General features: G+C 61.5%; 1 protein-coding gene across 1 annotated transcript; it reads left to right on the forward strand.

Moving 5' to 3' along the window:
• The first annotated feature begins 7596 nt into the window (after positions 1-7596).
• S100A12 (S100 calcium binding protein A12) lies at positions 7597-9241 on the forward strand. The gene is made up of 3 exons (XM_006923606.3): positions 7597-7749; positions 8420-8581; positions 9027-9241. The coding sequence occupies exons 2-3, from the start codon at positions 8444-8446 to the stop codon at positions 9165-9167; spliced, it is 279 nt and encodes a 92-aa protein (XP_006923668.1). The 5' UTR covers positions 7597-7749; positions 8420-8443; the 3' UTR covers positions 9168-9241.
• The last annotated feature ends 4976 nt before the right edge of the window (positions 9242-14217 follow it).

Genomic DNA, 14217 nt, shown 5'->3' on the forward strand with positions numbered 1-14217 from the left:
CGTGGGGGGCATGGCCCAGCATGCTCTCGCAGTTGCCCCACAATGATGGGCACTGGCTGAGAAGAATCGCATTGGGGCTGAGCCAGCAGCAGTTGGCACCGCGCTCATGGCTCGGTGGGGGCGGTGGCCCTACCGGCCCTGGTTCCCGGGAGAGGGAAGTAGGGGTGACGGGGGTGTCACTGGCAGGTCCACGAAGGGGGCGGCCGGGGATCGTGATACAAGACTGTGCGTGTGACAGGAACCAGTGAGCAGAGGCAGACGCGGCTTGCAGCCCAGACCAAGGTGATGTGGTTTCCTGTTTCCCCAGCTATGGAAGAACAGGGCAGGGGAAGTTGAGAAATAAGCAGCTGGGCAGGAAGCCCCATGCAACCCCCATGCAACCCCCATGCAACCCCCATGCAACCCCCATGCAACCCCGGCCCACGGAAGAGGCTCCCCAGCCCAGGCAGATCGGCCTGCTGAGATTTCCGGAGGGTGACCCGCTGAAACCTGCCTCTCCAGCCAGGCTCTCCGCCCGGGATCCTGGCTTCAGCCTGGCTCCTCATGGCTGTGACAAAGACCCTAAAGGCCACAGAGAGACCTGGAGTTGGGCGGTTACGCCCAGCAGCTGAGCAGACAGCTTATTCCAATGGGAAGGACTTCCCCAGCCATCGCCCTGCTTGGGAGCCAGACCCCAGCCTCGCTTCTGGCCTCCTGGGGGACCCAGCCCAGCTTCAAATGGGCCAAAGAAGGCAGGGGACGCCCCAGGCACTAACCGGGCCCCCGTGGGGTGTCATTGCCAAAGGAAAAAAGCCATCTCAAGCCGGGAGAAAGACAAAACGGCCATGGCTTAAGTGTTTGTGCTCACGCCGGGTTCTGTCGAACGAACCTGCCCCGGGCTCCCCTCTGCCCAGGCTCACTAGGCCGGGCGGGCCCCAGAGCCCGGGCTCCTGCGGGATTTTTTTCCTGGTGTGAGCAATCCTCCAGACAATAGAGCAGGAGGCTTGGCATTTTGATTTCCCTAAACTCTTAGGTGTTCCGGGAACAACTCCCGGCCCCTCCCAGGTTGGGGAGACTTCACTCCATCCTGAGGGGCCGTAGAAGGACCCTCGAGAACCATTCCCCGATTTGCAAAAGCGCGGCGGGAACCGGCCGCTCGGGGCAGGGGCGCGGACCTCCGGCAGCCCGCCCCGCTCTCGCGGACGGAAGCCGCCCTGTCTCTGCGCTCCGTCACCCCCTTTGTCTCTCCTGCTGAGTTACGGTTCCTCTTGCAGAATTTTTGGGACTGTGCCCCGGCCAAGTCGTGAGGGGCTCGGTTCTTCCCGTGAAGCTATTCGGATCGCTGGCCGGTAGCCCTGGGTTTGCTCTGGTGGCCGAGGGGCCTTTCCCACTCCCGCCTCTGGGACAGCCCAGCTCGCGGCAGGATAGAGGGGCCACGCTCAAGGACTCGGAGACATCGGCCACTCCGCGTCCCCCCCTCCAGGAAAAGGCTCAGAAATGTAGGGATTCACGCGCTGAGGCAGGGGCCGCGAAGGTCATTTTTGATGTACTTCTCTCTTCCGTCATGAATTCTGGGTCTCGCGGAGAACGGAGTCGGTGACAGATTCGGAAAGCGCTTTACCTGCCTCCGTCTCCTCCGGGATGTTCCACCGTCCAAGGCGCTTGAGACACGGCTCGTCCCAGCGCTGATGTTTGACAGTCGACATCTCATCTGGCCCCACAAACCAAACTTCCCATACGGTCACAGCTACCGTCGCAAAAAGCAGCGAGTGAGTCCAGTTCCAGGGGCATCGACGGACCCGTGAGACGGCCGGGTGTCTTCCGAGGAGCCCCGAATGCAGCAGCCGCGTCGTCGGCCGCCACAGCCACGCGCGTTTTGTTTGCCCCGTTGGTTTCTCGTCTCCACAGCCCCTACCAGGGGGAACCCTGGTGTCCGGCCGAGGGCTCGGACAGGAGGGGGGCGGGGGGTCTGGGGATCCGTTCTGCTCTTGTGAATGGGGGTGAGGGGACGGGGGGCGCAGCCAGCAGCAGCCTCTTTTCCGGTTGCTTCTATTTGCTCTAGGAGCTGGTGCTGAAGACCAGGCATCTCATGTCTGCAGATGGCGCAGGTCCACCGGGCACTGGTGTCCCCCGGGGAGCGTGTCCGCTCCTGTGCATGTGTCCAAAGCACCGGGAAGGCGAGGGGCAGAGGGGCTTCCGTCGGCAGCTCTCACGTTCCTGTGGCTTCTTGGTCACGTAAGTGACTTCAGGACCTTTCCCCTGCCTGTGGGTGTGGACGGGGCGGCTCTCTCGGCCCCTGTCTCCGGGAGATTCTTGTCCCCCTGTGGGTCAGCAGCGCCCCGGCTACCTGCGCACGGGGGTCAGAGGTCAGGCGTCTCGATGCCGTTGCCCAGCAGAGCAAAATAGCGCTGCCAGCTCTGAAACACGTGTGGCAGTCCTGTCACCAAGGGTGCCGTTCCTGCTGGCCGAGCGGCTCTTTGTATCTGCCACTGTGTGTGTATGTGTGTGGGGGGTGCCACTGTGTGTGTGCAGGGGGTGGGGCGGTCTCTGTTATAAGCCCTCCTGGCCCCCCAAAGTCTCTGCAGTCCTTTTTAGAAAAAAAAAACAAAACTCAACAGTTTTATTGAGATAAAGTACACATACCACACTAGTCACCCAATTAAAGTGTTTTGCCTTTCTGAGGAGAGTCAGCTTTTTCCAAAATCCGTCCTGTGAGAGCGAGTCATGGTGTCGTACTGGAAAGCAGCTCACTGCAAGGGGCAGGGGGTTCATCCTGGGGCACCGGGAGCCCGTGGTGTGGTGATCACTCCCGCGGGCCCACAAAACTGGGTGCCCACCGTCGGAGCTGGGCGCCTGCCCCTGGCTCCAGTGGAGTCTCTGCTGGGCCTGGGGCTGAACAGCTCATTTCAGGCTCCGAGCCAGTGGAGCGGTCACTTAGATCTAGGCACAGTGTGGGCGGACCCCCAGACCACGTCTTCACCCATGGGGCGCTCGCCTGCCGGGTCACGGGCTTCCCCAGTTCTGGGGTCCCGCAGGCTGGGGTGGGGGCCCTGCTTGCCTGCTGGGGAAGCTGACTTGCTGTCCTCGTCCTCTGAGGTAGGGTGCAGGCCGACTCCCCTCTGGGTGCCCGCCCCTCCTGTGCTCACCAGCCTGGCTCTCGGGGATGTAAAGGCAGGCTCACGGGATGGGCTCGCTCACGGGATGGGCTCGGTCACGGCAAAGTGGCCGTCTGTCCCACGGGTGGAGCGAAAGGGTGGCCATTCCCATCGTTTCAAGACCCTCAGGGCTGTCTCAGAAGCAGCCCCTCCTGGACCTTCGGAGCGTCAGCAGGTCCCGCTGGACGAGGCGCTGGCGGTTCCCGGCCTGGCGCCTGGGCCCTTAGCCTCCTTCTCAGGCACGCTGTGTCCCTCGCGCTTTGGACGAGAGCCGTCCCCTCCCCTGCTGGAGCTGGCCTCAGTGACCGCGTGAAGCCGGAATCCCTGAGCGCAGGCCCCTGTGTGACGGCGCCGCAGCCTGGCCGGGCCTGCCCCACGCTCCCTTGGGCTCTGGCCGCTTCTCCGGGGGGCTCTGGGGCGCAGGACCTGGCAGCACTGGCCGTCTCTCCAAGTTCCTAGGAATCCTCTGGGGCCACAGAGCTCTTCACAGCTCTGGGCACGCAGGGCCTGGCTTCCTCCCCACCCCACGGTGGTGGACGTGCTCCCCGCACGCACCGTGGAGGCCCCGCGGGGCGTTGCCCTCCCTTCTCAGATGCCTGCTGCTCACATGCTTTCCTGCCAAGTTCCCAGGCCTCTCTGGAACATCTGCTGCCCGGAGGCCGGCACGTCATCTCCTGTCAGACACCTCACCGGCCCTGCTGCCCCCCCGAAGGTTGGCTCGGAGCCACAGGTGGCCTCGCTCCCAGCCCCGTGCACCCGGGCGCTGTGGGCCAGCCTCTCCTTCTCCTGGAAGGGGGTCAGTGTCTTCAGAGACTCAGAGACTGAGGGAGAGATGCTAGGACATCATTCTCGAAGCGCTTGGCAGGCTCGCCTGGGGCCCTCGGACGATTACCTCCTCCAGCCAATAAAACGTTCCTTATTTTCCTTCTCCGCTCTCTGGGGTATTTGCCAGCCACCTGGTGTCTGTCCAGGAGCCTGAAGACATCTGTAAATGCACAGGTTTTATTTATGGTTTTATTTCATCTCATGATAAACTTACGTGCTACGTATAGGTTTGTTTCAAGACTTGTCTTGTGACCATGACTGTTTAGTGTGTGTAAAGTGACAGTTATACAGATGAGTAAGTTCTGGACACCTGCTGGTCCTCATGGCGCCTGGGGTTTGCCAGGATTGTGCACTTAGACGCTGCTCAGAGGGGGTTGATGTCACGCGAAGTGTTCTCACCACAGAGGAACGAGCGGAGCAGAGGGACGTGGGCAGCTCTGGAGGTGGCGGCCGTGCTGATGACGGCAGAGGCGGGACACGGGTCGCATGTGTCCACACTCTTCCGACCGGGCACTTTCTGTATATCAATTACACCTCGACGAAGCTGGGAAGAAACAGGTGTTTTCACTGAGAGAGGAAGAGGAAGCGGCGTCCTGGACCGCCTTCGCCAGACCCGATTGCCCGGGTGAGCTCAGCCTCGTCCCACCCCGTCGTCCGATCTGGGGGAACAGAGCGGCCACGGTGCTGCGCAAGCGGCATGGAACCCGGAATCCCGTCGGGACATGATTCACGGGCTCGGGGTGGAACCCCACCTCACCGTCTCGTTTCCCCTGCCCGTCGCTCATGCACCTACCTGCCCAGCTCCTCCTCCCGCGGCCTCCCCACCCCTGAACTGCCGGATCACCCCGGGCTTCCTTGCTCCGTGGCTGGGGTCTGCTGGGCTTCCACGCGAGGGGACGGCTGCCTCCCGTGGCTGGAGGCGTGGCCTCTGAAGCCCGTCTGTGCCGTGTGAGGGCTGCAGGGCGGTCTGGTCCCGTCCAGGCCTCAGGGGTGCCCGCGGGGGACGGGGGGGCCCCGCTGCTTTCAGACCAAGTTGCCATGGTAACTGGGCTGACCAAACCAAAGCATGGGGGCGGCGGTCTGTGGGATTGGACGGAGGTCACCGGGCTAGACTCGAACAGGTTTCATCGCGGAGGCCTCGATCACCGCTTCCCGCCTTGGCGCCTTCGTTGTGATCACCCTCATCCACCTTGGTAGCTCTTTCTAGAACTGAGGGTGAAGCCTATATGTACTTAGTTGAAACAAGAAGCCAGGCCTGCGGGTCCCTTGCCCTGCCACCTCCCCCGCCCCCGCCTCGCCAGGCGCCTCTTCAGACGGACCCTCCCCAGACTGTAAGCTCGGCGGGGGCAGGACAGTGTCTGTCCTGGTCACGGTGGCCTCCCCAGCAGCGGTTGGCAAATACAGGGCTGGGAGGCGTGTGCCTGGGGTGGGGGTTGGGGGGAGGGAGAGGAGAACCCACATGGGCCCCCCTCCCCCATCACGACTCAGAGGCCAGGGCCGGTCCCAGGCTCCGTCCCCACCTCCGGCCCAGACTCTCCCAGCCTTCCAAGCCATGTCACCTTTGTTTCCTGTGTCCTCGTTTGCCTGGGGAGGCGGGCTTTAGAGAGGGTGCCCCTACAAGGGCAGACCGGGGCTGACCTGGGGGCGAAGCCGCTTTGGGGGGCTGCCGCCCCGCCCCATCTGGCCACCCTGCCCTGCCTTCGACTCTGCTGTGCCCCCCACCCCCACGTCTTGACTGTGATGAACAGAGTAACACGGTAGCCACGAGTAGTACTGTCTTAGGGTGACTTTTAATTTCGATGTCATTTCAATTTGATGTACTTTAGTTTGATAGAATTCCAAACTTACGGAACAGCCGCAAGCATAGCACAAGAATCTCCACGGACCCTTCACTCCGATTTGCCGGCTGAACCCACCGTTTCTTCACGGTGGATTCACAGCGACCCTTTGCAGTCACCTCGATGTGCTCGTCAGGATGGTTCCAGGGTCACGTCCAGTGCCCGTCTCCTGAAGGTGACGGCGTCTCTCCCGCCTTAGAGCACGCATCTATTTCCAGTCGGGTTCCAAGGGTTAGAACGGATTCATGTTTTCAATAGTTAAAATGTTTTCTCATGAGCTAGGTTCTCCGCTGTTGTCACCGTATTTTGACGACTTTATTCGGGGAGCCGCGAAAGTCAATCTGTATCGATTTGGCTCAAAAGTTACTAGAGAAGTTTGTCTCTTGTGTGGCACGCTATCGCTATTTGTCCGTAGTGACTTTGGACGCAGCAGTATTTTTTTAAGATAAAGCCATGGATTATTTTTTAGAGGAAGTTGCAGGTTTGCGGAAACTCGAGCAGGATGAGCAGAGCCCCCACGGACCCTGTGTCCCCCACGTCCCGTCGTCAGTGACTCGCACTCCTGTCGTACGTTCGTGACAATCGTGGGTCAGGGAGAAAGAAAAACAAGTTTGAACCTCACGCTTGCCTGTCTTCAAGCCCTGCCTCACCAAGGGTCACGGCTGAGTCTCATGGCAACTCCGGGAGCTAAACGAGGCCATAAACGAGGCCAATAAGAGGACCACCCAGATGCAGAGGTCAAGGGCTTGCCCCAGGGCCCTGAGCTGACCCTGCCCCGCTTCCCGGGGAAGGAAGAGGTTCAAAGATAAAAGAATTTTTTAAAAAGATCGGTCAAGAATTGACGGCATCTGAGAAAAAACCGGGAGAAAAATATCAGGGCCCCAGAGAAGATTGTCTATGTCTAAAAATTATGCTTCTGTCCGGACCCCTCCCTTCCCTTGCCGGACGGCCTGTCGCCTGTGGGGCCGGCCGGAGACCCAGGCGAGGGGCGAGCAGAGCAGCGTCCGGCACGCTGCGAGGGCCCAGGGCACGCTCGGTTTTAAAAACACGTACTTCGTCTACGGCCGTGCCACCCCGAGCACGCCGGATCCCGTCTGATCTCGGAGACTCAGCAGGGTCGGGCCTGGTCAGAACTTGGATGGGAGACCACCGAGGAAGACCAGGTGCTGTCGGCGTAAAAATAAATAAATAAATAAATAAATAAATAAATAAATAAATAAAATAAGGGCTTGTGAGCTGACAAGGTCCTTGCAATCTGTGAGGTCGACCAAGGGTCGCCTCGCCGTAAAAAACAAACACCAAAAAAAACGCGTGCTTTATTTTTCAGAACGGTTTTCGAATTAGAGAAAAATCGAGATAACATGGAAGGTTCCTGGATGCGGTTCCCGGATTAGGAACACCTCACGCTGGCGAGGGACACGCGTCGTCGCAATTCAGGGACCACTCTCGGTGCCCGATTATTAACTCAGTCTCACACTTTGTTCAGATTTCCCTGGTTCCACACCTGTCCCGGGCTTACGTGTTCGTTCCCCTTGGCGGTTTTGCCATAATTATCTTTGCTGTGACAGACGCGCAGCAAGCGCCTCTCCCTGCCCTTCTTTCCAGGCAGAGCCACCCAGGCAGTGGCCCTGTCCCTCTAGCCCTGGATTAGGAAGCAGGGGCCAGAGCTGGACCTGCAGGCTGGTCCCCGCCCGGGCCGAGCGTGGGTGGGGGCGGCTGGGGTTGAGTGAGGTCGATGGGCGATGGGCGCAACCTCAGCTCCCGCGGTTGCAGCCGAAGCCACAGAGCTGGAGCTGCTTTAGCGGAACAGAGCGCGGTCCGGAGATTGCCTCAGACGGTGAATCAGGGTTTCCTCACTCGGGGAAGGCGGCAGCGCCTAATAAAAGCCTCCTGGGCCCGGGGCCGGCACCAGTGCTGACTTCCTGCTACAGCTCCACACCTGTGCATTGCAGGTAAGCATTCCCTTCTCCAGCCGAGCCCGTGGGGAGCGGGGGGAACCCAGGGTGCTGGCTGTAGGTGGCCCCGATGCAGGCTGCTGGAAGCCACAACCCTCAGCTTGCTGGGACTCCTCTGGGCTGACTGCATTTAAACATTTTCAATTTTAATTTTCGATTACAGTTGACATACAATATTAAATTAGCTTCAGGCGTACAACGTAGTGATTAGACACTCACGCGCCTTACGACGCGAAGGGCCGGCTGCATTTTCGACCCAAGGAGACCAGTTCTCGCTGGGTTACGTAGACCTAGCCTCCGGACTCGGGGAGGGTGAAGGTCGGGGGGGGCTGATGAGTGTCTGTAGGGGAACCGTGGCCAGGGGACGGCCTTCCGGGCAATCACAGACCCCTTCCCAGGCGAGCCTGAGTGAGCAACGCACTCTGGGCCGCATTGCCCAGGAGACGTGCGGACACAGAACACTGGCCTCGAGCCTGATCCTCTCGAACCTTAGAGGAACTTCCTCTCCCGTCCAATCCGCCAACGAGGCGTTGCCCATGGATCGGACACGGAGCAGAGGGGTCACAAAGCCGCCGTCGGGGAGTCCCCCCTCCTGCAGGCTTTGAGGCAGAAAGAGAGGCGAGCGCGGTGGGGGAGGGTGCCTTAGACCTCCCTCGTGTCCCCGCAGCGAAGGTTAACGCACACCGGGAAGATGACCAAGCTGGAGGAATACCTGGAGGGCATCATCAACATCTTCCACCAGTACTCGGTCCGGGTGGGAAACTTTGACACCCTCTCCAAGGGGGAGCTGAAGCAGCTGATCACAAAGGAGCTCGCCACCACGATCAAGGTAGGCCAGCGCAGTCGGGGGCACTGGCCAGGCCTGCGGGGCGATGGAGGGACGAGGGCGGGTTCGGCTCCAGGTCCAGCACCGGAGGCTGTTCTCCCCTTGCGGTTGGGCGGGCCCCATTCCTCTCTCTCAGTGACTTGCCCTGTCATCTCCGGCTGGAGCTGTTTCAGGCCTCAGTGGAGACAGGCAGGCGGGGCGGGGAGGGGGTCGGGTTACCTGCTACAGAGCATCTCCGCCCGGCCGGCCGAGGCGTGGGGGACTCCAGGGCGGCTCCACGGCGCTTCTCTCAGTTTTCTGCTCCGTCGCACTTGATTCTCCAACAGCCGTTTTGGCTACTGGATCAATATTCCTGGGCCTCCCTCCGCTGAGCCTCGAGGGACGAGGGGCCTGGAGAAGGGGGGCGGGGAGAGTCTGAGCTCGCTGTCTCTGCTGCCCCCTCCCCTAGAACACCAAAGATCAACCCACCGTTGACAAGATATTCCAGGAGCTGGATGCTGATCGAGATGGGCAGGTCAACTTTAATGAGTTCGCGTCCCTGGTGGCCCAGGTGCTGAAGACCGCCCACGTTAACATCCACAAAGAGTAGCGCGCTCCGAGGCGCTTTCCCCAGCCAGGCCCCCGAGCAGAGCGAGAGCTAATAAATGTACCCTTGACAAGTTCTTGACAGCGTCTGTGCGCTTTTTATCTTTCCGTGCCCATGGCCCCCAGACTGGATCGCAACGCACCCCTGCCATGCTGACGGGTCCCCCATGGACCCCTGAGACCACCTACTTGTTAAACGTTCACGACTCGGGCATTCACCTCACAGACTCGCCGAGCGTCTGGGAGAGCGAGACACAAAAACGCAAAGCTCCTGTCCCCTCGGGGAGACAGAAAGGAGGAGGGAATAGAAAATAAATAGACAAACGAATAAAAGTGTATCTTATGAGACACTGGTAGGCGACGTGAAGTAAGGTTGGGGGGCTGCTGATTTAGGTAGGACGACCGGGGTTGGCACGTGAGCAGAAATCCGGAAGGAAGGAAGGAAGGAAGGGGAGCGGCTTGCCGATATCTGGGGACCAAGAGTTCCCGGCAGAGCAGGTACCATGGACGTGAGGGTGATAATCTTAACGGCACACGGGAAGCACTCGGCACGGCTCCTCATGCTGAGCGAGCACTCGGTCGATGTCAGCCTCACCAGGAAGACACTCATTTTTGGAGCGGGCGATCGTGGTAGCTGGTCAGTCAGCTCCTGCGCTGCAGCCACAATAGCCAAAGGCTACTTTCCACGGGAGCAAAGACCAAGCTCACTTTTTGGGGTAACTCGGATAGTGACAGTTGACCAGTGTTTGGCAGGGGCAGCGAGGGCCAGTCTTTCTCCAGAGGCCTCAGACTAGACCAGGCTGCGGACCGGGCGTCCTGCCTGAGGCTCTCACATGTATCTGCTACCACTTTGGACACTCGGGGTCACGTTGGAATTCGGTAGAAAACAACGGCCAACCGATGAGAACCAACCGTGGTGGGTTTGCTGTTCTGAAAACATTTCCCGGGCGTGATTTGGTTCCCAAACAGCCAGCTCAACCGCAGATGGAACCTAAATCCTACTTAGGAAAAGTTCAAGGGCCCCCAAAAGACTCGGTCAAAATCCATCAGCCAGGGCAAGGAGGAGAGCCCCTAGCCCGGGACGGGGGGTGCGTGGTTAGCCCCCCGGCTCTGCGTCTCCGCGGCTCTGTGAGGTTGGGCTGGTGGCCTCCTCGTCTGAATGTCAGTCTGTCCACCCGTCCGGGGCAGCACCCTCTAGTCCCTCCGTGAAAACGCGCGGCCCAGGGCCCCGACGGGGGCACGTGCCCCGAGACAAGCCGACGGACGTGAGGACGAGAACTGTCCTCCCCAGCATCTCCCCGCCGACCCCTCGTCCGCCGCCGTGAGCCCCCGTCTCCAGCCGTTCCGGAACGTGCTCCCGTTTCTCCTCGAGCCGTCAGGCCTCACGGACGTGCGCCTGGTGACCGGTCAGGGTCCTCTGTCTGAGGCGCCTTCTTCCCTTCATCGCACACATTGTCACGCGTCCTAGGGGCCTGGGCCGTTCTTCGGCCCCCGCACTCCCATTTGTCCACGAAGGCCCCACCCGGTGTCACCTCCTCCAGGGAGCCCACCCTCACGCCCCCTCGCACGTCTCCACCTCCCCTCCGGAGTAGCTCTCGGCTCGGGGACGCTGGGGTTACCTGCCTGTCATGCTCTCGGCTCCTGCCGGGACGTTTGGTTTGACAGAGCCCTCTGGGCAAGGGTGTCAGTGTGCGATGAAGGGTCGCGACGCCACTGTCTGGCTCGGCGGGTTCAGGAGGAGGACCCGGATTCAGCGGCTGGCCAGAGGTCCCCTGGGGGCAAGAATGCCTCGGACGGACGCGTCATTGTCACTTGGCCAACATAAAAAGTCTCCAAACTTGAAAGAAAGCGAAGTGGGCTTCCCGTGGGTCTCTGACTTCTCTCGTTACCAGACACACGGACACACGTAACCCCACGGGGCCCCAGGACGTGGGGGCGCCCCCCACCCCCGCCAGCCTGGCCCCATCCCCGCCGGCAAGGCAGACGAAACGTGCCTCTTTCGTGCTCATCGGCCCCCTTTTCATAAAATACATGCCGTAGCGTTTTATTAGTTTCAGGCGTGCAGTGTGGCGGGCCGACATCTACGTGATTCACGAAGCGAAGCCCCCGTTAGTCTAGCGCCATCCGGCACCGTCTGAAATCACTGCCGTGCGGGGGGCTCCGTCCGCTGTGCTGCGCCCCACGTCCCCGTGGACATTTCGTTCACCTTTGCTTTTCTTTCTCCCGCGACGTAATATCAGAAACGTCTACTTGGGGGTCTGCTGTCCGTCGGACTGGGGCTCCTCGAGGAATCAAAGATCAGGCCCGATGGACTCCTAATGGGGTCCTAATGCATCCCCGAGCTCGGGCCCTCGACCCTCGACCCTGCTCCCTCGTCCCTCCTCCGCCCACAGCCAGAACGTGGGTGTCACCCTGTCATCGCCGTCGCCCGGAACGAGATCCTCGGGCGCGTCCCAGCACTTGTCGTTCAGAGCTCATTTCCCCAGGGAGGCCCCGACCCACGCCCCACCTCACCTGGCGGTCGCCCTGCCACGTCTTCCTCTTCTATGTTCTCATCCCGCTGGGAACGACCTCTTGTTTTTTCCTCGGCGGGTTTCTTGTTGGATGTCAGCTCCCCGAGGGCAGGGGCCTGCGTGTTTGGGGGCCCCCCGCCCCCCAGGGCCGTCCACGGAGTGAGAAAGCCTGCCAACTTCGGTTTAGGCAGACCGAGTTTCGAATCGAGTTACGGTTTTCTGACTGAGATGCTCGTGGGGAGGGGGGGGCGGGGTGGGACCAGGCGGCAGTGAGTGGCTTTGGGAGGCCTTGCCGTGGAGCGGACGCCTGTCCCCAGACCTTGGGGATCTTCGAAGGCAGCGGTCACGACCCCCTGCTCCTCTTGTCCAGGCTCCATGTCCTCAGCCCTTCAACTCGCTTCCCTTGTGACTTCCCCCCCCCGCCTCAGTGACAGGTGTCTCGGGGGCTGAGCATCTTCTGGAGGAGTCACCCCTGGTCATCGTCACCACCGACACCAGGAGGGCAGAGCGCACCAGCGAGGGCGAGACTGAGAGAGAGAGAGTGGGGGGGGCAGGGAGGAGGGCGGCGGGGAGGCAGGGGGAGGCGGGCGGGGCAGGGGCTCAGACAGGGGGCTGCCCCATGCTGCAGGGCAGCAGCCTGTCCCCCGCCCTGCCTGCCGGTGCCACCCCCTCTTCACACTCAGATCCTGGCGACCAGCTCCTTCTTCTCCGTACAGTCTGCATGTGGCAATTCTGGGTACATGGGAACAAAGGGGAGACCTCTCGGGGAAAAGGGGAGACCTGGGGGTACTCAGGCAGAGCCAGCCCCCCGGCCCCCGTCGGTGGTCACGTCCCCTGCCCGCCGTGTAGGAAAGGGGTCTCCGAAGATGGGGGTTGGGGGCCAGTCCAGCCAGGGGGCTGGCCAGAGTCTTGGGGAAGTGGGGGTGGGCCCTAAGAGGCCACAGGACTTGAGCAACCGGCTGTTTCATCCCTGTTGTCACTTTGGTAATCGGAATGTCAAAATCCATGACACAGGGCTTTCTGAAATGCGAGTTTCCAGCAACCGCTGGGGAGCGGCAGGGCGGGGGGCAGCCTCTGCTTACTGCAGAGCAGGGCTTGTGTCAGCGTTGGCTAAGTTTGCCTCACCGCTGCTGAAAGCAGAGGCCTTTCTTCCTAGGGGGGTCTTGGGAAACAGCGCGAAACCATCCCCTGGACCTGAGAGGGGCCGGGGCGCGCCCGCCCAGCCCAGGCAGGGGCCAGGGTGTCTGGTCCTGGCCGGCCCCATTTTCTCTGAGGCCTGCGCCTGGGGGTCCCCCTGGCTCTCACCTGGACTATGGCTGCAGCCTGCTCCTGGGCCTGCGGGCTCATTCCCAGCCCGACACGCCCCACATCACACAGGTCGATGTTTCTAGAATGCAGACAGGATCCTATTGTTCTCTCCCGAGACCACCGCCCGCGTGTGCCCTGTGCCCTCCGGGCCTGGCGTCTGCCCCCGCCTCGTGCCCACGGCTCCCGGCCTGTGCACACGAGCCCCCCGCCCGCTCAAGCACTGCATGCTCCTCCTGGGACACCCGTGCCACCAGCCCTGATGCCACCCTGGTCCTCGGCCCTCCGGGGACAGAGCTGGAGGACAGCCAGCCTTCCTGCCTGAGTCCCACCGGACTCCGTGCCTCCAGCCTGTGTGAGGGGCGCTGAGGGGCTGCCTCGTCTGCCCCGCAGGCCTGGGAGGGTCTTGGCGACAAGGCGAAGCCTTGTTTATCATGGGCCCCTTGGGGCGTCGTACGGAGCTGACAGGAAGCAAGCCACATCAGAGCCGTCGAGTGAGGCCCTGGGTGTCCCAACGGGGGGTGGCACTGTCATCCGGCCATCCGCCCCTCCCCCAGCTCTGGGGGAGAGAGCGGCCCCAGGCACATTCTGAGTGTTGTTAAGCGTCTGGGCAGAGTCTGGTAGCTCAGGCTGCCACCTTCCTGCTTCGTCCCTCCCTGAAAACTATCCAGAAGTTCAGGTTCCACGGCTGAGGAGAGCGAGCCCCCTTCCGAGAACTGGCGTTGGGGGGGCAGCCTCTGGCGACAGGCTCTCTGTTCTTCAGTGTCTGTAATGGCGGGGAAACCCCAAACCTCCTTTCCCCAAAGCAGGCGTTAATCACAGAGGTAGTCACCCATTCTCGCTTGGGGCGGGGAGCTTGACCTTGACACTGACACTCTGGTTTCGTCTCCAAGGGAAGAGGCCGGCTTGTTTTGGAATGGAAGGGGCTGGCGTGCCCTGACAAGCTCTCTTGGGCCGTGTCCAGGGCTTGTTGTCAGAACCCCCTCCCCCCTCCTCCCCTTTCCCCGGTCTAGAACCATCTCCTGCTCTCAGATGGAGCTAGCAGGGGGCTAAGGCAAAGGGAGAACCCTTGGCGTCTAAGGAGCTCTGACCCCAATGTCCTGCTGCCGAGCTGGTCCACCTGCCCCCACCCCCAGGTGTCCAGGCCGTGGGTGCGCCCCTTGTGCCCAAAGCTGTCCCCCCTCCCACCTCCCTGCCAGCCGCATCAGGGCCCGGGGCCACCCTGCCTCCGTGCTT

This window comes from Pteropus alecto, unplaced genomic scaffold, assembly GCF_000325575.1.
Source record: "Pteropus alecto unplaced genomic scaffold, ASM32557v1 scaffold49, whole genome shotgun sequence".
In the NCBI taxonomy this organism is placed as follows: domain Eukaryota; kingdom Metazoa; phylum Chordata; class Mammalia; order Chiroptera; family Pteropodidae; genus Pteropus; species Pteropus alecto.